At 42.1% G+C, this 24,565-nt stretch overlaps 1 protein-coding gene across 4 annotated transcripts in view; it reads right to left on the bottom strand.

Moving 5' to 3' along the window:
• Positions 1 to 24,175, bottom strand: part of ppp1r9ala (protein phosphatase 1 regulatory subunit 9A-like A) — a 30,407-nt gene extending 6,232 nt beyond the window's left edge. For 3 of the 4 annotated variants that reach the window (XM_080037737.1, XM_080037736.1, XM_080037734.1), the window contains exons 1-16: positions 24,034 to 24,175; positions 21,423 to 23,485; positions 9,440 to 9,572; positions 9,008 to 9,128; positions 8,647 to 8,751; positions 8,187 to 8,322; positions 4,235 to 4,393; positions 4,064 to 4,117; positions 3,460 to 3,689; positions 2,827 to 2,923; positions 2,614 to 2,740; positions 2,285 to 2,436; positions 1,152 to 1,479; positions 1,006 to 1,063; positions 826 to 897; positions 339 to 540 (exon numbers count right to left, since the gene is read on the bottom strand). In XM_080037737.1, the coding sequence (XP_079893863.1) occupies positions 339 to 540; positions 826 to 897; positions 1,006 to 1,063; positions 1,152 to 1,479; positions 2,285 to 2,436; positions 2,614 to 2,740; positions 2,827 to 2,923; positions 3,460 to 3,689; positions 4,064 to 4,117; positions 4,235 to 4,393; positions 8,187 to 8,322; positions 8,647 to 8,751; positions 9,008 to 9,128; positions 9,440 to 9,572; positions 21,423 to 23,309 (3,861 nt within the window). In that variant the 5' untranslated portion in view covers positions 23,310 to 23,485; positions 24,034 to 24,175. The other variant, XM_080037735.1, reaches the window with a different exon arrangement.
• Between the last annotated feature and the right edge of the window lie 390 nt (positions 24,176 to 24,565).

The raw sequence follows: 24,565 nt of genomic DNA on the forward strand, positions 1-24,565 counted from the left end.
AACTCGTTGAGAAGCCAGCGAATACATTCCCGCTAGCTCGCTCTCTCTCTCTCTCTCTGTCTCTCTCTCTCTCTCTCTCTCTCTCTCTCTAATGGCTAACATATGGCTCCAGTTACTGTAGCCTTTAGCACGGGGGAAGCTTCTTTGGAGAACTGGTCCATGAAGGCACGTGTCTGGAAACAGCCTCATCATGTGTCTACAAGTATTATTCTTTCCGTGCAGACAAAAGTACATAATCTAAAAAAATGCAAATCTATATTATGTAGTGTTGAATACAATAATACAAGTCTCTAGTCCTCTTTATGTCTGATATTTATTTTTCACATTTCGTGACATACCTTATTCTTGCGATCCTGGCTTTGCTCACTGCTGGTCTCAGTGGCGGTGTAAGGCAGACTGCTGCTGGAAGACGAAGGCTCTCTGTCCCTGTCCCTGTCTTTGTCTCCAAACCAGGAGAAGGGCATACAGGTAGGGATGGACGTCATGGATTCGGCAGGAGACAGGTTCCCTCCAGACTCCTCCAGTAACTCTGCAGAGCCCCTAGGCATTGGAGAAAGAGCAAGAGACAGTTATTTACAAAAGGCTCAATAAGTAATAACCATCAGATAATACGGCATGAAAAATATATCATAATAAGATTTGGCAACTAGAATGCTGGTCTTGTGTATCTCAGTATTTAGATTCATAGTGTAAAATGGATTACAAGAATCCTATGGTTGAGGTAATAATCCAGTTTTGAAAATAAATGACAAATAAATTAAAACATGGAAGATGTTTTAATATGCCACCCTTAAATCGTTATAGTTAAAATAAGCAGTAACGTACTTGCTGTCCAAAGATGCTCTCATCGCCTCCTTGTCATGTTTTCTTCCTTTGCCACCTGACTTCCTGAGGCCTCTGTTGATGACCAATACAAAATGAAGAAAGAAAAAAAATGTGTGAGTGCAAAAAAGGGATGGTAGCTTGGAAATACGTGATAGGGATAGGCTAGCTACCGAGACATACCCAAAATCTGGAAATCGTTTTTTAGGTTTTCCTCCTGACGAGGGCTCATCTAGCTCCTCTGTAATGGAACAATAACAATAAAGGTTCAGTAACAATACTTCAGTAAAACATTGGTACTGCAGCCATCTCATTTTGGTCTTGCATACCTTTGAGCTCCTTGCTCTTGTTTTTGGACTCCCTTTTCTTGACGTTGCGCATGAACCCAGAGGGTGAATGCGGTGACGAGGTTTCTTTTGGTGAGGACAAAGAGGGACTTCCGCCGCTTTCCCCGATACTGTCCCCCATTGACGGCGACAGAAACGGGCTGCTGGAGAGGTCCGGCTTACCCCTGGACCCATCTCTGCTCTCTCCTAGATCGTCTTTCTGTCCGTTACTAGGATAGCAGACAGGCACCGGGAGACATAGGCTCTCCTGGATAGACCTCCTCCTCCTGGGAGACTCCTGCTCCTCCTCATCCTCCTCTTCTTCAGTTTCCTGTGGGGACAAAGGTGATTATCTACATGGACAATTCAAGGATTTTTTTTTTTTATTATATCAATTCTGCTAGGTTGTTCTGCTCTTCAGTTCTGCTTGGCTGAGTCATGTGTAAAAAGATTGAACATGACATGCCGTGGCTCTACTGTCATACTTAAATGCGGCTGAAAAATATTCTTGGTGCGGGAACAACACAGTATTATGATTATAACTGCCTTCAATGTAAAGTATTAAAAAGTTTGTTATAAAGACAAAAAAAGATGGTCCACATTGTATTTTTAAACAGCTGTGAGTAACACCATTTTCAATTATGCTTCAAAAGTTATGCCTCAACAGCACAAGAGTAGATCACATTGTTTCCTGATAAAGTAGTTTTTTTCCCCAAAGTTTTGCTTCAACGTGGAAAACAACAAGTGACAGCAAAATTGTTCGCTACCCTCACTGCATAAAATCCCACCTTGTTCACAGTGATTATTCAACTCAACATCATTGTAAATTAGGGTCACCCCTCTATTGATCTCTCGAGTATGAATACAAGGTAAATGCTAACTATTACCTACGGAATTGACTGCTTTGCTTCATCTATATAAGACAGACACAGGTTGTTTTGTCACCATTACTATTACATCGAAAAAAGCATGTTTTGAGCGTGAACATGCCTCTGGAATCTTGACATACCTATATATGGTCGCAGGTGGCTGCCAGTTAAATCCAAGTTAATGCTCATACAACATGGGACATAGTTTGCAGGAAAATGAAGCGGTTATGTTAATAAGTGTATCACTGTCAACTGTGCCTGGCTGACCTGAGAGTAACTTGAAGCAACAGCGAGGCTCTCCTTCAGTTTGTTCCGGGTTGGAGGCTGGCGTTTGGCCTTCTGAGCCAGCTGGCCTTTTGCTCTGTGTGCACTGGTATCCAAACGCTCCGTCTCAGGAACCAACTCCCTCCAGTCCGGTTCTATACAGGAGAACAAAAACAAACATACCAAATGAGTCATAAAAATGTTCAGCTTTTTAATTATTTACCAGGCTCACTGGAGTTCATGATGTGTGTTTGTGAATGTTTTACAGACGAGATGACACATTAAAATATGGCGTGCTTATTTCCGTATTCAATTCTAGTAACCCTTTGTACCTAGTAGCAAGTCAATAGATTGTGTGTTGGTGACTGGGTGTTGGATGCTTAATCTCTCTTCTACCACAGAGTGCAGACCACTGTGACGCTCTACAGATGAGGCCCCTCCAGACTCCAGGACAGCTATCTGTGGACACAACAACAAAGGCTCCTTTCAGTGTTTCTAGAAACTATGCTGTGGTGTCATCATTGCTCTTCAAGCTGCTGTCTTACCCTGCTCTGTAAGCTCTCCAGCTGCTCCTTGTACCACTTGTCTTTTTCATCTAGAACTTTTTTCAGCTCCTCCTCTTTCTTCACAAAGTCTATCTCTCTGGGGAGGAAACAAGGAAATGTGGTTAACTCCCATTGGTTATTTTATGCTTGTAAACAATCTTTTTTTATGTGAAAAACTTAAAATCGCTAAATGCAAAACCAGAGCTCATACACTGGTTTAACAAGGTGTATTTCAATATAAAAAAACTTAAGCTGCATAGATAACAAATGATTTATTTAAAATGTACTGAATAATCAACAAGATGATTCTGTACTGAAGCACACTGTCACTTCTTGTTCTGAAATAATGCTATTTTAATTATAGTAGGACTAGAACATTGTTAATTTTTTTTGTTGTAAACTTTGGTTTGCCTCTTATGTAACTATATTTTTAAGCATGTTTAACAATCACTTTTCTTAATCATTAATTAAGCTTTTTTTAACATAATAATAATCCAATTTTATTTTTAATGCGCAGGTGAAATCATTTGTGGTCAGAAGTGTGTTGTTTTTTAATAAACTGACTTAAACCACTGAATCCAACAGCATTGACCCACCAACAATGAAGTGATGTGGAACTCAAGATAAACTCACTTCTGCTGGTAGTCCTTGAGCAGTTTCTTGGCCTTGTTGTACTTCTTTTCCAGGGTCTCGTGCTGGGCCTGAGACTCAGCTAATTGTTCATTCACACTCTTACACAGAGCCTGGGTTTCCAGCCAGTAACTCTCCAACTTAAGGATTTTATCATTGTTATCCTCAATCTTTTGCTCCAGTGCAGACTCCCTGGCTTCCCACAACGAGGTGTCCTCCTCAGATCCCCTCAGCTGTACAAAGATGGCAGATCCAATTTGGTTAGCAAGTTGAGCATTGGGCTATGACAGTCGGTGTATAACTTGTTGCATAACAGAGTATTTTCTTTTTTCAACAGCCTACTGAATATGTTTGAAATATCAAATTGCCTAATATCTTGGAAACAATCATCACTCACTGCGAAAACACAAGTTTAAAGTTCAAAAGCAAGAAGACTAACATCTCACATATACACATGTTAGAAACTATTGAAATAATTATATATATATATATATATTCTCTTTTTGTTTTGTTATAGTCTGGTAACACATTACTTTGTCTCTCTCATATATTTATTTTTCTTGTAAATTATAACAATATTTTGAAAAATCCCACAACAGAAAATTACCTTTTCCTTTAGGTTATTTATTTCCGCTGTGTCAATGCCATGTTTGAGCTGCAGCTAAGGAACAAAAAGATGCGCATTAGGAAAGAAGATTTGTGGCTAAACAGAATACTGTTACTTTTCATATTTATATTTGAAATCACATAATACTGAAAGTCATGGTGTGGGTGATACCTCTTTGAGCTTGAAGGCCATCTGAGAGCTGTCCATGTTGTTCGGCGTAAATAAGGCCTCTGAATCTGGCAGCTCAAACACATCTACGTTCCGCCCAGGAGAGAAATTGGAGCCCAGAATCAACTCATCTGGGCCGTCCTCCTCTTCATAGCGCTCCTCCTGAGATATGACATCATCACACATGGCATCACACAATGCAAACACCAACACACCCTCAAAGCTCAGCGTGTGTCAACAACACTCCCAGTGGCACAGTTCTCTACTGCCTGTGAAAGATTGTAATCAATACATACTAATCAAACAGCCCTATGCACTCTTTACGGGAGGTACACAGAATTTGTCTACACATATGTGGCGCGCAGTTTGCAGAACCAAACACATTAACATGAACAGTTTTCTCAGTGGATTACCAGACTACCAACCAACACACTACTAACACACACTTTGCATAACCACAAAGCCACTCGAAACTAGGGATGCACCGAAACCGAATAAAATTAAACAGTTGCAGTGCAGGTTGAGTTGCTCTAAAAAAACTGCACCACAGCTCCCACTGTAATGTTCAGACTTCAGAATTTGCATCAAAGCCCTGATCATAACAATGAGAGGCTTTAAACGATGTCCATGCTTAGGAGGTGATTGTAACTTTTTCGTCTGTAGACTGAAACTAACGGGGGGAGGCAGCTCGCTGGACATATATTTAGTCGCGCTGTCAGTTTGCCGACATGGCTCTGTGTATTCAGGCTCGAGAAATGCAATCAGACCGTAGGAGCCTTTTCCCCCAACAGCGTTAACGGACAGGATATCTCCGGTTATCATTTTAGCTGTCAAACTAAAGTATTTTTTTGCGCGGCGACCCTCACCGGCATAGCTGCCAAGTCTCACTCTTTGGCCGTGAGACACACAAAATCAACCCGTTCACACTCTCACACGCCACACCTCAAATTTCTCACGCGGAGAAATTAATCCCCAAAATAACATTTGTTTTGCGGGACTTTTATTTTCAAATTATTATTATTATTATTTTGAAAAGCTAACAGACATGAGTGCCGTGACTTCCTCTTTCTGAACGCGCGTTAACGTTATGCTTTGATGTGCACTGTGCATACGAAGCGGGAGGCGAGCCCCCTACCCAGGGCCGCCCATAAGGGGTAGAAAGTGGGAAAGCTTTCTAGGGCCCAGCCACCAGGGGGGGCCCAGAGAGATCTTTTTTTTTTTTCTTTTTTTTTTGCAGATGAACTAACTTAGCCAACCTTTATTATGAACGCTATATTCGCAAGAGAACTTTCTATAATAAAAGAAAACATTTTATTCATTGTTACTTGGGTAAAATATATCAAATTTTATATTGAAAAACTAAAAATATCATGGGTCGTTTTTCCCCCCTCAAAACTGTTGCATGCAGCAGGTCAACCAAACAAGCGTTAGCTATGTATTGATGATGAGCAAGCTAACCTAGCAAGCTCAGTGATGCCAGGACCTGGACACAAATCAGGGTACCAGAAAAGAAAGGAAAAAAAGAGGGAACTTTCAAGGGCTTTAGACCCCCCGGAAAATTCCTTAATATATCAGTATTTCTGCCAGCAGAAGTGGATTTTCAATTCGGAGATACTGTGATATTTCATCAAGTTTTGAGGTGTCTTTGTGAGGGTGTTCTGCAAATTATTCTGTATATTTTATCTATTATTTTCGAAGAAAATTAGAAAATTACATATTTAGCCTTTAAACGAAGGTGGCAGCTGGTTGTTATACTGATGATGAAAGCTTCTGGTAGCAGTGCTATCATGGTAAACCCCCCCTACAGCATTGGTGTGTCTAAAAGCTTACATTACAGTAAATGTTACAGTAAATGTGCCAAAAAGCAGGTGCAGAGATCTTGCAAGGGCAAAACATTTCTTGCGCACGCTCGCATCGTCGGTGTCTCAGCCCACTATTGTTTCAGTAGCCCACCCTAATCTAACTGGCTAGAACCGGCCCTGTGTACAGGTATGTGTTTATTTAGGAATAAGCGCATCATGCACATTGATACAAGTTCAGTATGAGTAAAGGGGGCCCAATGACTGGACCTTTTCAGGGGCCCAGTCATTTGTCTGGGCAGGCCTGCCCCTACCCGCACCTTCTCTTCTGAGGTGTGTGTTGATAGCCTGCCAAGTTACCGCTGATAAGAATTGTGTCCCCGCCGGCCGGTGAGCGCGCGTGCATCAAACATATTAACCCTTCAATTTCAGTAAATTCAGAAGATCTTTGGATTGTTTTTTATATTGTTTTTTGGTAATTTAGTTTGAAAATTAGGTTTGCAAAGTAACAAATGGCTCATCCGCCAATAAAAATGCTTTTATTCTTCTGTGTAATGAACTGTAGCCTATGTATTGCACATTTATAGCACTTTTCATAACACAAATCAAGGTAGCCTAAGAGGAGGGACCAAGTAACCCAGATGTTTTATTTTAGCCTAGTAGTTTGCATTGGTGTTGGACTGTTCCCTAATTTTTTTTTCTTTGAATAAAGCCTAATGCTGCTAGTAAAATACCATACTCAATAGTAGACATGATATAGAATAATTACCTTTATTACAGTTTAACCAAATGTTTTAACAGGCTACAGGAGATATTTGAAAGCACTACACATGAATTGAATGCTATTCAATAACATTTGTGTCAGCAAAACCGTGAATGTTCTCTTTTACTTTACATAAAAATTAATGCAGAAAAGGCACACATTGCTTCATATAAATTCACCAGAATGCAGGAAATTAAGTGTTTAATGCTCAAAATTTTCTGGGGGGGACCCCCAGACACCCACTTATAATGTGTCCACACCCAATGTTTAATTAAAACCTGTCCTACGACTTTGCAATTCATGAATTCGTTTATTTTAATAAGATTTTTGATGTTTTATCACATTTTCCAATTGTCTTTATTTCTGATTTATTATGAACAATATATAAACTTGCAGGACACTAGCAAAAATGATTGGGTGGGAGAGAGGACACGGCCAAAAAATCTCACTCCAAACTTTTGGTGAAACTTGGCAGCCCTGCTCACCGGCGAGGTGTCACTGTGAATGACACCGTTACCAACTGTCACACTGTCACAGAGTTTCACCGGGTGAATCGCTGCTTCGCTTGCGCAAGGCTTTTGTGTTTCTATGGTGATTAAACATCAGTCTTGGACGAGCGTTTTAACTTTATGCTGCATAAAGCATTGCACTGTCTGCGCCGTGTTTCATCCAGTTTGAAAAAATGCTCCCACACTGGACTGACATTTTCATGCACGCTCCAAACTGCTCCTGCTGCGCGCTCACAAAGAGACGTGCGTGGACTCGCATACACGGTTACGTCTCTCTTTACTGCCATTTCCTGGTTTACAAGCGCGCAGCTCTTTTAAAAACATATTTCCTTAGTGTCATTTAGTTCGCCAATTTTCGGTAATGTTGTTCGGCTTTTTAACTGTTTCGGGCCGAAACCGAAAATGACTTATTTTGCCATTTTCGGCCGAACTTTTTCTGTAGCCGAATATTCGGTGCATCCCTACTTGAAACTTTGCCCAGTTATCGTCAAAAACACGGGCCTGTGGCTGCTTGGACTTCAGAAAGCAAACATTTCACAACTCTGGCAGACAGGCGGCGGTCATATGAACACCTTTCAACACAGCAGAATGCCTCATTCACAGCCAGCTGCACCCTGCTGCTGGATCAGATAAGTGGGATTGGACTAGGGGTGGTGAAGGGGATACTGTTGTATTCATGTCATGTGAAGGATATCGTAATTACAAGTTCCAGACTTGTAAAGAGCATCCACGTCGATATCCAAGTTGCAATTATGATTGGGGAATGTCAAGGTTTTCTGGAAGCTTCAATAAATCGGACTAGGCATTTAATCAAACAGAATAACTTGAAAACCAGACGAATGTGGTGTGATGACGTCCATCGATGTATTGACCCAGTGACTCACCTCCTCTGTAGAGTGTTCATAGGGGTCATCCAGGTGCTGTTGCTGTTGCTGATGGTTCTTTTCCTGTTCTAGTGTCTCGCTTATGAGGCGGGCTACCTCGCTCTGCGTCCCTGGCTTCTCTCGACCAATCAGGAACCTGTTTTTTTATAACGCATTGTGATAGGGCGGAATATAATGGAACATCAGACACAGTTTAGGCTAGACCCTGTCGTGTGTGGCTGTCTCATTTCCCAATGAAAAATTATTTACATGCGGCATGCCACAAGATTTTGTGTTGTCCCTTTCATGTAAAAGAAAAAATACTTCAGCCTCTGCATTCTCAGGAAATAAACAGACTCAACTGTTTACCAGTTATTGTAAATAACTGGTAAACAGTTAGTCAACATAACAATGGTTCAATCTTTCTGACTTAGCCAGAATCTCTGTTTTTAGGTGTCAAGGAGATGGACTCAGAGCTGACCTCACTGTGCCTTTGGTGTTCTTCAGGACTGTAGCAGCAAACAGCTGGGTGACGCCCACCAGACTGGTACCGTCCACCTCCACTATCTGGTCATTCACCTGTATGCTAGAGATGCAGAATACAGGAAAATCAAAACAAGTGTTTCAAAACATTTGCACCACCTTAAACTATTTTTGTTAACATAAAAGACAGTAGCCTCCATGCAGTTGCCTATAAAACACATTTAAAATTGTCTGGGAAACAGACACAATTTATAAATAAACTTGTTTTGGGGTTCACCAAAAGAGACTTTTTTGACGGTGGACATTCTCTTCATTAAAATGTGGGGTTGTGCAAAACAAAATGAAGCGCTTTGACTCACCGTGCGTCGTTCTCTGCTGCTCCTCCCTCTGTTATGGTTTTTACAAAAATACCAAGCTTCTCCAGACCCTGGTCGGCTCCCACTCCCATCCCTATGATACTAATACCAAGTCCATTGTCTCCTGAATGTAGACAAATTGAAAAATATGTTAAACGTTGGTAGAAGGAATAACATACGAATATGGCCTTGACATAAAATTAATGAAAATACTCTGCAAAAGTATTACAATCAGTAACTGTGTGGATGTGAAAAAGTGCTTTCATGTTTATGAAGACTATTCTTTATAACAGGATTTGTAACATCCCTACATTTTTAATATACACACATCTGTGTCAATGGTGTTTGCCTCTGTAGGTCTGTGCATTGTGTGCAGATAGGTTAAAACCTGTTTTGCCCCTCATAACACGTTTCTCAATGGTCTGCTAAACACACCTTTCTCAATCTCCACGGGAAACACTTCCATCTTTTCCACTCTCTTTTCCAGCTCATACTCTGCAGATGCAGCGACTGGGTCCACGTCATCGTTGCGCCGGTCATATTCCTCATTGGAGAAAGTACAGAAGACCTGTGGTGGTCAAAATATAAAAATAGTTTAACGTCAATACATCACCATCAGACAGATTTATGTTGACTGGTATGTATAGGATCTGTTAAGACATAGTCATTATTTTAAATATTTAATTATGCTCATTTATTTTGGCAGGCTGAACGAGGACACATTCTTCATTTGAGAGAAATTGGATTGGGATAGAGAATTACACTAATACTTTGAAAACCAGTGATCTACTGAAGCACACTTGAACAGCCGGCGAGGGACAACGGTGCCCTTTGATGATGTTTTGGACCACAGACATTGAAATTCATTTACTTATTACCTTTTGCTGTTGTTCTCACAATAGTATCTGACAGAGGTAAGTAACGAAGCTGAAATACCTTTGGTCATTTAACTGCACCGACTGAATTGTCAACTCTTTTTGTCATTGATATTTTGCATCTTAAATATAAGATTTATCAATCATATTTTCAAGTAACACTTAAGCAGAAAACGCATTTCCAAGAACTACTCCTGAGGACTTTCAGCAGAGTTTTAAGAAGTTGTGAACTTTGCAGACGGGCCACAGAGCACTGGATGTGTCCCAGGGGCTGTTTCCTGGTTGGAATTATAAAGTGCATACGGCAGAACATGAGCAGCGTGGAAAGTAGGGCACAGCTGGGGAGAGCTAAGCAGTGGATGTAGAAAAAATATCAATGTACGGAGGCGATGAGTGTTGTCAAAAGCACTGTGTAAAGAAATACTATAAAAAGCTATACAAACAAACAAAATAACTAATCCCATTAGCCTTTTTTTACATACAAGTTACAACACTGGGGTCAATAAGTTAGAGTGAGCATTATACTGCATGAAATGGATTGGAGATGACCATCTGTTGCGACAGTCACTATAGTGTAAAAAAAGTATGTTCCTTTGGTTTCAACATCATGGCTTCTAACAATGTTGATACATCTGCTGATCCTTTTCTAGATAAAACTTTACAGTGAAAACAATGAAATGTCTGGGTTTCTCAGATCTAAAGTTGCCATCTTCAGCTCCCGTTGAAAGAGCAATCCAAAAAGCCAAATACGTTGAACTTAAAAAAGAACAATGAAGCCCAGAAAATGTTCACATTAAGTCAGTGAATCATTACTTGAATGAGTATTGGCTTTCAAAAGAGTTACCTATTTATTTATTTTTGTCAATAGACTAGTTGTGTTTAAGCTACATTTACCAATTACCAGCACTGATCTTGTCTATAAGTAGCTTTTGACAGATGATAAAATGCCATTACCTGTTAGATCACTGATCTACAGATCTATAAAATAAAATCGCCATTAGAACTTACACAGTCATTACAGAACACAGAGAGAAGAACCAGAGAATGAGTTCAATTACGACGGACTAGTTTATAGATATGAAACATTGTCAGTTAAAAAGTAGTTTAGCCGAATCCATCTGGGGCTAATACCTGATTATGGGGATAAACACAATGGTGGGCCGTTATTAATATAAAACTCATGCTTTGTCATCATTGTTTTTTTATCTGGGTGGAGTCATGATGATGCTGGTGGTGGTGGTGGCAGGATGCTAGCATCCGGGTAAAAAGATGCACCCTAAAAGGTGCAGCTTACAGAGTTAAACAAGTATGCTGATTATTTGGCTCAACTAAGTGGGTTGTATGAGATTGTACATTTACTTAACATCAGACTTACTCATTAGATGGAGCATAATAGAAATGGGAATTTATTCACTTGGCATAAAGTTATGAAGTTGAGTTAAGTTAGTGAGCTGTGACATCGTTATTTTTGGAAGTGCAGGAGCCAGGCAAAACAAGGCACATAAAGTGATACATTGTTAGAAATAATATTCAATACATCTCTGTATTCTGGATTTGAATTTAGAAACAACATGTTAACGTCTACAAACTTTGATGTATGTTTTACATTTTTTTTAATATTCCTCCATAATAGGTAGTGAAATTGATAAATCAATTGATTCTCCAAGAACATTATTAGAGCCAAAAACATTCTACAGCAAAGTTCAGCCCATAGCATATCCATAGGGTTTACTCTGAAACATTGAGCTGTGTTGTGTTGTTTCGTAGTGTGAAACTAAACTGAGTTGAGTTGTCCTCCTACACTTCTCCCAATAGAGAGTGCAACCCAGGTTTTCGGTTAACCCAACAACATTAACAAAAACAACAAGGGTTGATCATTCAGAAAACGAAAAAGGAGTAGAGCTATAGGATAATAGCTATAGGATAATAGCATTGATCATACAAAAGGATGTATGATCTAATCAGGTAAACATTTCCACTCTGTGCAAAAGAGGTCTAGATCTTGCAGCGTGTCAAGACGTGAGCAATCAACAACAAAAACAATCTCCTTCTCCCTCTGTCTTTCTGTCTCCTTACTATGTAGCATTTGGACGCAGCCCAAAACAGCACCGATAGTAAGATTCAAGAAAAACTCAAGGCTCTCTGTTCAGTTCGTCATCGTTGATTAGCATTTCTGTTTTACAACATCCTTGCTGATATTCACTCTTATTTATGCAAAATGTATTATGAACTGGTTTTGGTAAACTTTCGGGTACCTCTCAAGTAGCTCCCAAACCAAATGAAAGAAGATAAGAAACTTGAAGACTATGCACTCTACTGCAGCTCTGTGGTGCAGACAGGAATGCTATTCATGGGGCCTCGACCCTCCATCAACACAAGTGAGTCCTGCTTCCTTTTATACTTACCAAGGTATAATTACCATAGGTTTATAATCTATGACCTGTGTTTGTTAGTTTTTTCCTGTTGTCTAAATGTTTTATGATCACACAAAGGCAAGGCTACAGCACATACCCCTGAAGAATATAACTTCATTAAATAATAAACAAGAAACTCATTTGCATTTTTTAACCAATTCTGCTCGTCTCTCAGCAACTACAACTTTCAAAGATTATCAGCTTGTAGTTCAGACAGTTAAATATGGATTCACATAAGTAGAGCAGACAGAGGATGGCTGTAAGATGCTTTTTAGTTTAGACTTTGGAGATTTTAGTAATTAAGGGTTGAAAACGTAGGCTAATAGAATATAGGGAGTACTACTGCATCATTGGCCTCGCATTAGCTAAGCAGCACCAATTTAGATGTGCGCCTCCACATTACTTCACTCCCATGAATGACTTTCCTGTTGTCATGGTGTTACAAAGAGTCGTTATTTACTGATAACGAGATGGCTTGAGCAGCAAAAAACATTGAGGGGCTTTTATTTACAAAAAAATACGTTATAAAATACAAAACCGGTCTTCCAAAAGTAAGTCAAACAAATATTCAATAAGCGACTTCATAAAGGTTTTCGTTCATCTAAACACTTCACACACTGACCGTCTTCATGACTGACTCGAGTATACTGGGGGTTGCAAGGCTTTTAAAGGCCTAGCCCCTTCCCTTAGAACTACCATTTACTCTTACACTTTATTAAATTAACTCATATTTAACACAAATAACACAAAGTAACCTTCCTTCAGTCAATAAATAATAACTCTCACAGAAAGTACCATTTTCAACATAAATATCCTATATAAACACATTAACTTACACACACGCTCATACACATATCACCCATGACCATGAGCTAATAACAGATGGTACCTCCCACCATCAGCACATCTGAGTGAGTGCACTCACCACAATAACAGAAGGGAATGATGTGTAAATGAATGTAGTTAATTTCTTTAGCCAGTCCGGTACTACCTGCAATAGTGACATGCCCTTTGTCACACATGGATTCCCATGTCTTTTATGAACCATCTTTTCTTCTTTGCTAATAACAATTTTCTTTCTATTGGTTCATTTACAAACAAGTAATTCACGCTGCTCACCATCGTCAGCAAAAACACCATTGTCAAGTAAATGTCAAGCATCAGCTAAAAGCAAAACACTTAACTCTCCATACAGTGCAAGGTATCTCACAGGTTCTTATTTATAATGTGAATTTCTTCCCCTGAATTATTGCTGCGTTCACTGAGGTTGTGCTATAGACTGCTATGCCATCTTCATGCTTCCATTACCTCCTGAACTTTAGCTCCCAGCTGGCAGTATGTGTGGGCTTTTCATCCATCTTCACAAACCTGCCCAGTGCCCACACCTAAACTGAAACGCTTTCCAATCTTTCACCCATTCCCCCTCCCCACAACAGAATACCAGTGTGGGAAATGAGTCAGCAGATGCGAGGGAAAGCACACCAGAGAAATCTCTTGCCAGTACAAAAAGTGGGGCTGACCACTGAATTGTGGAGCTTGTACAGTAAGCAGGCTCACAGAACGACAACAAATCAAAATATGGCAGTGAGAGCAAGCTGGGGCAGAGGGGGCGGCCTGGCGAAGACCCTAGAGTAATTAGGGAAGAAGGCATGGGGCCCAGTTCTTAGATCCTGTGTAAACAAACCAGGACAAATAACAAAATATACTCCCAGTACTTCCTGTATGACTGCCATTGGAATTATTAGATTTTAAAGTTCACACTGACTGACTTTAACTGAAAAAAATAAACAATGTTTATGATTGAAGAGGTGGAGTCTAAGAAGACCACAGTGCTATGGTGGAATCAAATTTCCAACTGAGTGCGAACATAAACAGGTTGGACAGGTTTGTTTGAAAATGGTTGACAAAGGCTACTTTTGTCCTACAAAGGTTGCTGAAATCCAAAACACACACACAATTACTGTCTCTCACATAATGAAAGCATTTAAGGCAATCACTATCTGACCGAGACTCATGCCATGCCAAGTTGTTTAATGAACAGCATTGAGGCTACGGCATTAGTATTCTGCTCCGTTGTGCTGGATAGTCACCCACATGCCCAGGTGGCTGGAGGGAACTCTGATCCTACGAGGGGAGGGCCTGGACAAGGGTGGAGTCAGAAACATTCCTCTGGCCAGCAGAAGACCCATCTCAGATAGGAAATGGAAAGCATAACACTAAAGGGATGGGTGGGCTCCAAAGTCCAAATATGGAGTATGCCCCTTTTGCTTTCCACTAATCACCTGAAATATATAAAAACACAGGATTCTTTTTTCCCATAGACTAAAACTGAACTGTTTTAGTTTTTTTGTTACTAAATGCATTCAACCAGGGATGTTCATTAGTAAATTACTTTTATTTTACTGTTCTTATGCAACAGACCATTAAACAACAAAAAAAGCTGCATTTTCAGATTTGTGTTTTTTTCTGTTAGCCAGAATGACCTTCATCTTGACCAGTTTACTTTACGACCAGTGTCTGTTTCATACTGGATGTTAGTGGAGTTAGAGCCTGAAAACAGTGCACCCTGTCATATTTATAAAAATTAGAACACTGAAAATAAGAATCTGAATTTAGTCTAACCATAGGATTCCCACCCCTTTATTAAGAAGGACAAACACTCTGTTTTGGCAAAATGCATGTTCAGGAGAACTGCAGCGAAAAACCATATTCCACCATTTAAACTCTCATTAATGTTAAGTAAAGTTTTACTGCAGGCATATCTTATTGGCAGCAAAACTGACAGGACGAGTATTCTTCAGTGTTATTATCTACAGAGCAAAAAAAAAGAAAAAAAAGAAGGTATTTCCCAGTTAAAATGAGCTCCACAATCCTTTACCACAACAATGTGTTCACTTGCCCAATAACCAGCTGTGGGTCCTGTGACTCTGTGGGGGTGGATCAAAGCAACAGGTGCAGATCCTGGTTTGAGACCTTTTCTTTTCCGTTATGGTTAACTATTTTTTGACTCTTGTTTCACATGTCCTGCAATGCAACGACACACAAAACCAAAGATAACCTCTCTAAAGAACTAGCTGAAGCAGATAACACACCTACGGCAGGTAGCGTTAATCATTCAATAACTCCTGACTTTTGGCCAAACTATAGATTTCAGAGTGAGAGGAAACTGCATTTGATGCAAACCTGCAAACTGCTAAACAAACGTACACTGAAGTTTAAAAGCTTCTCAGGAAAAGGACATCCCTAGACACAGAAATCTAATATTTGAGGCTACGCTATAACAGGATAGTTTTTATTTGCCGTTACAGAGGAAACAACCTCCTCACTTAGACCAATGAATGATATCATTTAAAGTAGTGGTGTCGGTGTGATATACTGCTGATACAGCCAGAGAGGCTATAGTAAATGTATACTGACACAGAAGCAATGGGGAAAAAGTGACTCCCAATAATAATTGCAGTGCTTTTCCAACCACACCATTCAGTTGTATTAGCTATTTAGTTCCTCATATTGCACACACTGAGAATTGCTCATCACAATGTAAATCATCACAATGTAAATAAATTTCAAGCACATAAAATGCATAAAGCAACCATAAACATCCAATATTTAGCTTGACTTTCAATTTTAGGAATGATCCAATTAGCGTACACAACACACACACTATTCCTGGCTGCCTTAGAAAGCTTTTTATGATTGTCAACAATGATAAGGTTGATGCATTCGTCCTACTGAACTCTACAAAGAGAGCCTTTCCTCGCATATCAAGAGGACTCGAGTTACGTAGGGACCTAATACCATTGTGAGCCAGAAGCACAAAGCACTTCCTCTCTCATAGTGAGCTTGGACTCAAGTGTGCTCTCAGACCCAGTGCCAGCTCTGACGAGCAAACTGTGGAGAATGATGAAGTGCTAGCGGGAGTTTGTTTTTAGCCCGGCCACAGGTAGAAATGTTGGCTGAGGGACAGTTGTTTGACTTAATTGGCTACCAGGCATACCACGTAACCTCGACCCCATGGCTTTAATCCAAGCGTATGTCATTAGCCCCTTTTACACAGAGATTGCGGCATATTGACGGAACAACATCACTCCAAAATGCCGGCTTTGCTTGCTTCTGTGTTATTTACACAGAAGCAAGCAACGCCGGCCTGCTGGCGCATCAGTAGCGCCTTTTACACAGCGCTCCGGAATGAAAGAGGTGCTTGTAAACAGCGTCAGGTGTGACGTAAACATTTAGCGCCGCGCCGGTCAGCTGCTTTACAACAACAATACTGGCCGGTGAATTGAGAGCAGAAGTGCTGGAGCTTGCAGTAAGAGGGCCGTATTTTACTGTCCCCACGATGTGCCAGTTGATCTCGCTACGCGCTGAGTCCAACATCTCTGGGACACTGTAAACCAAACTGACAAAAATCACTCCGCTGCTCACTGCTTCACCTCTGTGTCTGTCTGTGTGTGTGTTTGTGTGACAGGTTGGTTGTGAGCGAGTCTCTTTGTGAGACAGACATAAACATACACACAGTGTGTGAAGTCACGTTACTGTAGGCAGAAATAAAGTGTGGATATACGCTCAGACTTAAGGTGCGAACACACTAGGCATTTTACACGCGTACAGACGCGTATGAAACCCGCCCCTTTTCCATAGGGAACCATTGGTTTACGCGCGTACATGGCGCGTAAATGCGTCACTCGCGCTAAAGCAACATTTTCACTCGCGCTAAAGCAACATTTTTACGCGCGTAGCTTTACGTGCGTATATATTACGCGCGTATAGCTACGCGAGGAGTTCAAAAAATTGAACTTTTGTTGCTCCTACGCGAGACGATTAGCCGCGTTGGCCAATCAGCGTTGAGCTTGACCCTACGTCACATACATTGGCAGGGTCGGAGAACAGTGTACTGTACACAGAGGCTGATGCGAGACACCGAGGAGTAAATGTATTGCGGCGGCCGGTGCTGTATGAAGCCGCTCGGGGTTACAATACGTGGGGAAAGTAAACCAGGAGAATGGACTTCCTGGTTAATTCAGTGAATATGTGTAGCTGTGCTTTAGCCGATAAACAAAGTTAGCGCCGTATAGCATTAGTTAACTCACCCTGTTGTGTGCGGGCGGCTAGCGCCTCATATTATGAACCCAAACATGACGACTGTCCGCGGGACTTTCACGACAAGTACACGAAGCACCGGTGTTGATCTACGCCAGCCACGGTCCCCTGTCACGGTCCCCTGTCACAGCCAGGTAGGGTAATTTTGGCTACTTGCCTTTATGTTGTGCCGCCGTGCACCGATGCTGCTGTAACTGTGTTTGTTATGTAGCTGCCGTGAATATGCAATGCTGTTTTAATGCTAGGCTATTTGTGCTGTTCAGTTTGTCTTTTGGCACAGTTGTTGGCCGTATTGTTGTTGTTTTTGTGTGGACATGCACGCTGTTGTGTCGGGTCGGTTCTGATCGCAGCCATAGTTGATAAGGGAAATACAATATCGGGAGGGAGACTCGTCACATTACGCGCGTATAACCTTTTTTGACACAAAATGATCAAGCAACATTTTAGCCGCGTTACGCACGTAAATCTTACGCGTGTAAAATGCCTAGTGTGTTCGCACCTTTAGGATAATAATAGCGGCGGCGGAATCCAGTCAAGACGATGTGAGTACGTTTGGCCGCATATTAAGACAGTAACTTCAGGCTGCAGCCCGCAATGTAAACGTTCCGCAGTAATTTTCTCCATGAATTGTGTTATTTATGTTGGGGGATAATGCTTTGTTAGCTAGATGGAACTCTTGTTAAACATATTGGCCGATTAGAATTATTATTTGTAGAGTGTGCGAGTCTTGAGTTGTGTTAGCAAAACAGTAGCTCTGTGGCTAACAACTGAGCCCGAGCCTTCAGTCAGCTGACGCAGACAGTCTAGCGGGGCGAGCAGACTATTCCACCGTTCCTTGGTCGTTCCTATTTACTGGCGTACTGAACTACGTTTTAGTTACATAAGAACCTAGAGCAAGAGCCCTCCGCTGCGCGTCGGGCTCCTGCTTCAGCTTGTCGGTCTTTATTTCTAGCAAGTGACCCGTTCGCTATACTTTATCCCTTACTTAGCCTAGCCTAGCTTTCCCATTGTACAACTTCTCCTGGGCAGAAATAGACTCATACACTCTGCAAAATGAAGCGCGGGGGTTTGGATTGAGCAACGGACCTTATGATCAGCTAGATTATACGCCGTTCCTTTTATTTGGTGATTTTTACGGGACATCAGGCCGCCGTGGTTAATGTTAAACACACGTCCTTCAACTGCTAACATGGTCGCATGTTTAGAACGTAGACTATGGAACGTCAAACGCCCCCCAGTTCCGCATCAACAAGCTGGAGCATTTAAACAGAGAGGCGGAACTGATCGTGTCGGGAATCTTACTACCCCCCGAGGTAGTAAAATTCCCGGAACGATCACTCGCACCTTTCTTCCCTCGTTCCGCAACTGTTGCATTTACACAGCAGGGCGGAGGGCCGAAAGGCCGGCATATTCCCGGCTTTCACTGGCTGTGTAAAAGGGGCTATTGTTTTGACAAATCTCTCTGTGTCCGTTCCAGCGTGTCCATTACATGCACCCGTTAATGCAATTATATAAAAAGCTTATTGGGAACTTAAAAGACTACTTTGTTTTGGACTAATCTTTACGTCACTTTTGTGTAATTTTGCATATATCCGTTACTCTACCCAGGCCATTTCTCTGGTGAGTAGGATAGGGAATGGAAAAACCTGTCTGAATTTAATGACTTTGTCATCCTCTTGTTAAGTTCTACTTTATTCTAAATTTACAATCCACTAAATTAACAATCCTATAAACAATTATTTTGGAGACATTACATTGGCCTTAAGTAAAGAGAAATACAACTGTCTGAGTCGTTGTGGGTCAAATTATGAAATTGTTGACTGACAAAAAGAAAATTGCCAAATACCAGGACCATCATTTTCACTCATAGTATATGGCCAATGCTGCATAGCTTTATCTCCATACTAGCACTGCAGATATTATTAGGACCTACTGAAACATTTGGACACAGCTGGTGTCTTCTAATCAGCCCAGGGGATGTATATTATTGATACATGCTTAAATACCCATTACGAATAAGTGTAAGTCTCCCTCTTGCGTTGTTATGAGCAGTATGTGAACTGCTACATGGAGGAGACACAGTCTAGCATATTGTTGTGAACTACAAAGCTGTGTTTATCTCCGTCATAGCTCCACTTTGGGCAGGGGAGGCGTGCACTGTGCTGTTTGTGTCCCCTCCACTGCTGCAGGTCAGCTTCTGGTCCCCTCTCCCAGGACCCCCTGCCAGGATGACTGGGATGGGGGGGGGTCACACCCTGAGATAACAGTGCATTTTAAGGCCTGGATAAACATTGAGCTGTTGTGGAATGCACTGGTGTGATTAGTTTTTCTCTGTTTTAGCAAAAAGCTGTGTAGATATGGTGGTGGAATATTGAGGGCAGAATATATTACCTGCAATTTCACCACACCCACTTAACACACCCTGGCAATATTTACATCACATGAGGTGAGGCAGGCAATACCGAATCAGATTGCACCAGCTGGAAAATCACTCAGGAGTAAAACTGTAAAGCTGAATAATATGGGTCTTTTTATTGGTATTGTACACAGTGAATTTTGCTTCACAATGATAGGAAGAGCTAGCAATCGAAGGATCAAAAAAGGACATCGCTATGAAAGCTTGGCCGCCACATGACAGTTGTCCATGTGGCAACTTTTCTGACGACTGCTTAAAGCCCGTAAGTCAGAAGGATGGCAATAAAAAGTGTGGTATTAGAGTTAAGTGATTTAAGGCACCATCAGTTATATAAAAAATTTGCCAAAATATGTTGTAATATAAGTTATTCGGTCAATAACCTAGCAACACACCCAGTTGTAGGACCACTGTCCTCAATTGAGAGATATTAGACAAATAAATAAATAACAAACCACAACATGAGAAAAGAAAAAAACTGAATGCGGCTCAATGCTTTTGTTTTCACAAAATATTCATATCCATAAACACTGAAGGATAGCAACTTAGCCATGGTCTGTAAAACAGATTATATGGTGAATAAAATCCCAGAAATTCTCATATCCATTTAGGGAGAAATGGGAAAAGTCCCCGATGATTGGATTGCATGATTCACCAAGGGATGGGGAACCACTGTAAATGAGTAAAAAATACCCATGCAGTGCAGTGACTCAGGGATGGCAATGCTGTTTTACTGTACAGTAAAAGGTTTCACGTGACTCTACCTCACCGCTGCCCTCATTCAGCTGCGATCCTGCCTTCACAAGCTCTTATGCAAAGTCAACAGTATTTCCAAAAATACCACAAACAACATTACTACCTCACCTACCCAATCTCTTGCAGGGTCAATGCACCGGGAGGTGAGGTTGTCTAAATACCTGCCTCTCTGCTCACAAGATTAAACAAACAATAGTTTAGATTTTCTAAATTGTGACACAGCTTGTCTGATGATATAGTGCAGCAGCTGTGACGTCAGCATGCGCGACAACAGCATTCATTGTCAGCCTCCACTAATTTGTCTTGTGTCTGCAGGGAAACACCTAGGCCAGACACAGTTGCTGAATCAGTGAGACGGCAGTTTGTAATGATGGTGCTGCTGTGCAATATGTTTTAGGTGCTTAAGCTGAGCAGCAATAGTTCAGATTTGAACCTCCATATGAGGAACTTTTAAATGTTTATGAAACAGTCACATTTTTCCTTTGATGATCATAATTGACCTGTAACAGCAAACGAGACAATCAGTAAAAACATTTCTATTCTTATTAACGGCAGGCCGACCGGAAAAGCCTGTGTTTATGAACGGTAAGGAATCAAAGTTTACTTTGCTTCACCATTATCATATTACCACTATTAATCTTATATAGTCAGATACAAATACAATTACCTCATAGCGACGCAGCAGCAGTCTCTCTTCACAGACATATTCACTCACTTCCTGAACCAATGCACACGTCGCCAGCACACCCTTGGATGATGTCGTCGTTAAAACACTACCGCTTGTGTCCAAAGGTGTTGCTAGAATCAACAGAAACTGAGATCTCCTCGTAGACTTTAAACAACACACAAAAAAAACTCACCTGAATGGGGTTTGTGGAGAACTTGATCTTCCTCCTTGGGGGAGGCTCCTCCTCATCGGACAGACCAGCGGCTTCGTAACGGACGTCATACTCCCCATCCATTTGCTCTTCCTCCTCCTCCTCTTCATCCTCGTCTTCTTCCCTAAGGATCTGGTCTACATCTCTGTCATCATCAAACGCTGCGTTCTCGATCCCATACACTACTGGTGAGGCTCTGTCCAGCACGCTCTGGTCCACATGCTCCTCCAGCTCACTCTCGTCCTCAGCTACTTCCTCGTCTTCCTCACCATAAACCTCACCATCTTCACTCACAACTGAACATTCTTCTTGTCTCCCCTCTTTCATCCCAAATCGCACGGTGTCCTCCGAGACAGCCTCTGCTATCCTTTGTGTCTGCTTTGCGACGTCGCTCGATAAAACAGGATTACAATTCTGTTTTTCTGGTGGAGAAGTTATTTTCACGTCCGATGGTAGATCTTTGGGGCTTTGCACATTCTGCTCCTCAAACACACTGTCTTCAACTTTCTCATCTCCATTCTCCTCCTCACTCTCCGAGGACTCGTTCTGAACCACTACCAGCTCGGCCCTTACCATGCCCACTCCCCTGGAGTCCAGTGATGAGGTCATGGGTGGCTTGTCCCCGGTAGGACTATGGCCCACACTGTCATTACTTCTGGCCTTTCCAGGGTATTTAACCCTGTTGGTACTCTGTAAACCCCCAGCTGATGGAAGAGGCTGCTTGGCATCCCTCGGGGGCGGACTATTTGGCTTGCCTTCATCCCCACAAACAGATGTCCTACTAAATCCATCACCGGATGATGAGGGCCGTTTGTAGCCATGGCTAACTGGGGTTATTTGCTCTGGTGAGAGGGGTTTGTGATTGGCATCCGCTGTTGGAGAAACAGATTTTTTTGCTGAGTTACTAACTGGGAATGTTGGTTTAGACCCAACGCTTGACCCCGAAGACGCTGCTTTGACACACGTCTGGGATGTGTTCTTTTTAGTGGCATCAGGTGTAGAGTTATTGGCATCTTTTAAGGGAGAAGTACATTTGTGTGGGCTGTCTCTTGTTGGAGAGGTAGGCAGCAGGTGTTCAGTGGTACTGTGTTGTTTAGTAGACACCGTACCTCCTTTTGCAGTGGCTGTGTGGTTGTCTAGCGAGTCGTTCTCTGCCATATAACTCTCCAACCTTTTGGACATGGGGCCTGCATTCAGGGAAACTCTGGACACATGCCTTTTCTCACTATCAGCATTCTCATCAGGTTGACATTCAACTGTTGATGTATTTGTTTGCTCTGATTTGACGGCGGTCTCGAAGCTTCCCGATGCTCTCCTTGTGGTTTTCACCTCATCAGAGGCACTTCCAAGGGACAAGCGAGTTATTACTCTACTGCTAGGAGACTGCTTATCAGCTCCAGGCTGCTCTTTGACGCCCCGTTCAAAGAGTTTTCTGGTGACAGAAAACTTCTCCGCCAAAGCCACTTTGTCAATCTCAACATCTTCCCCCTTGGGTGTTTTATCTACATCGAGTAATTCTGGGCTTGTAACACTGTTGTTACCTTTTGGAGTGGTGACTGGAAACGGCTGCTTGGGTGGGGACGCTGGGGTCGCCTCCAACTTGGGAGTCGCTTTCACTTCTTGGCACTCCTGTTGCTGACCATCCATCTGTAGGAATATGTTCTTTATCTTGTTCACTCTGGTCCCAAAAGGCCTCCCCCTTGAGTCCTCCCGGGTGTCACTGGAGCCATTTGCATATGCCTTGGTGGCGCCCTCGGATTTTGACCCATCAAAGGAGCATTTAATGGCGTGGAAGTCCGACTTGTATGCATTTCTGTGAGGGGAAGCGCTCCTCAGGTTTCTCTCGCCTTTACTTTCCGCTTTAATCATTTTGACTGGTTTAGGACTGCAGCCCGATTAGAAGAGTCGTGTTGTGTTCGGAGAGGCTGTTGCTGTTTTTGTTGGTGAATTATTATCCCTGAACGTTACGCGAGCAGTGCCATGGGTCCGGCGGAGCTTCTTTGGAGCACTGTGTTGTCTCAACTAAACACTCACAGCCAAGTCATCTAAATAGAGAGACGGAAAGTAAAATATGTTAATACCGATAACCTACCGGATACAATTATCTTATTGTTCCTAGCGTTTGCCTACGTCATTTAAAATGAGATATAGCCTTTATCTCATCCTACACGCAATGCGAACAGCATGCAAACTAAAGGTGAGTTAGACCATAGGTTGCCTATAACGTTTAGGTTAGTAGACAATGTTAGAAGATAAACTTTAGCGTGCGCATTTCAAATGGAGTCTGACTCCTGGCGTTAGCTAAACATTGAACCAAAGATGTTAAACGTTAAAGTAACTTTAACCAGCAATAAGTTTTAATTTCACTTAGTTCAACCAGTTAAACATTGTTAATGTAGGCTAGTTGTTGGTACCTCACAGATAAAAAGGCGAAACAAACTTACCGGGCCAACAGTTCAATACAGCCTGAGCGTCAGTGGCTCAGTCAGAACAATTCATTGTGGCATTTCAAGTAGCCTACGAACCGTGGAAAATTCTAACTCCAGCTCCGCACCCAACGCTGTGCAAAAGCAAACAACTTTAAGGCTCTCACCTCTTGTTCGCTTCATCGTGTTAGGCGCCGAAAGCTCGCCCGTAATATCCCAGTTTTACAGTATCAAACTTAGCCCTTCTTCGTGCCCACCGCCATCATTCCCCGCTCCAACAGCAGCGTTGTCCTGCCTCCTCCTTGCACTTCCAGACCTGTCGCGGGCTGCGCGCGCACATGGATCCGTCTGTGCCGCGCGCCGCCACCGACCAGAACAGAGTGTCGGGAGCGCGCGCACATTCCAGGACTGTAACCCACCACTCCACCCAGCCGCCCACCCCTCTTTCTCCACAGCCAGCGCAGACAGACAGACACACAAGGAGTTGTGGGAGAAAGGCGTGGGAAAGAGCCTACTGGAGACCATAGCTCACCTAGACCTCAGTGAGGTCAGAAAGCAAGTCACTATGCTTTAAGGCCCTTTCCGGCGCAATTTTCAACAAATAGGCTTAAAGCTTTACAGTAGCCTATGGCTATTGGAATGGGACATTTCCTACAACCTTTCCACTTGTAGCCTATATGCAATGTATTCACTTGGTGA

This window comes from Ammodytes marinus, assembly GCF_949987685.1.
Source record: "Ammodytes marinus genome assembly, chromosome: 12".
Classification (NCBI taxonomy): domain Eukaryota; kingdom Metazoa; phylum Chordata; class Actinopteri; order Uranoscopiformes; family Ammodytidae; genus Ammodytes; species Ammodytes marinus.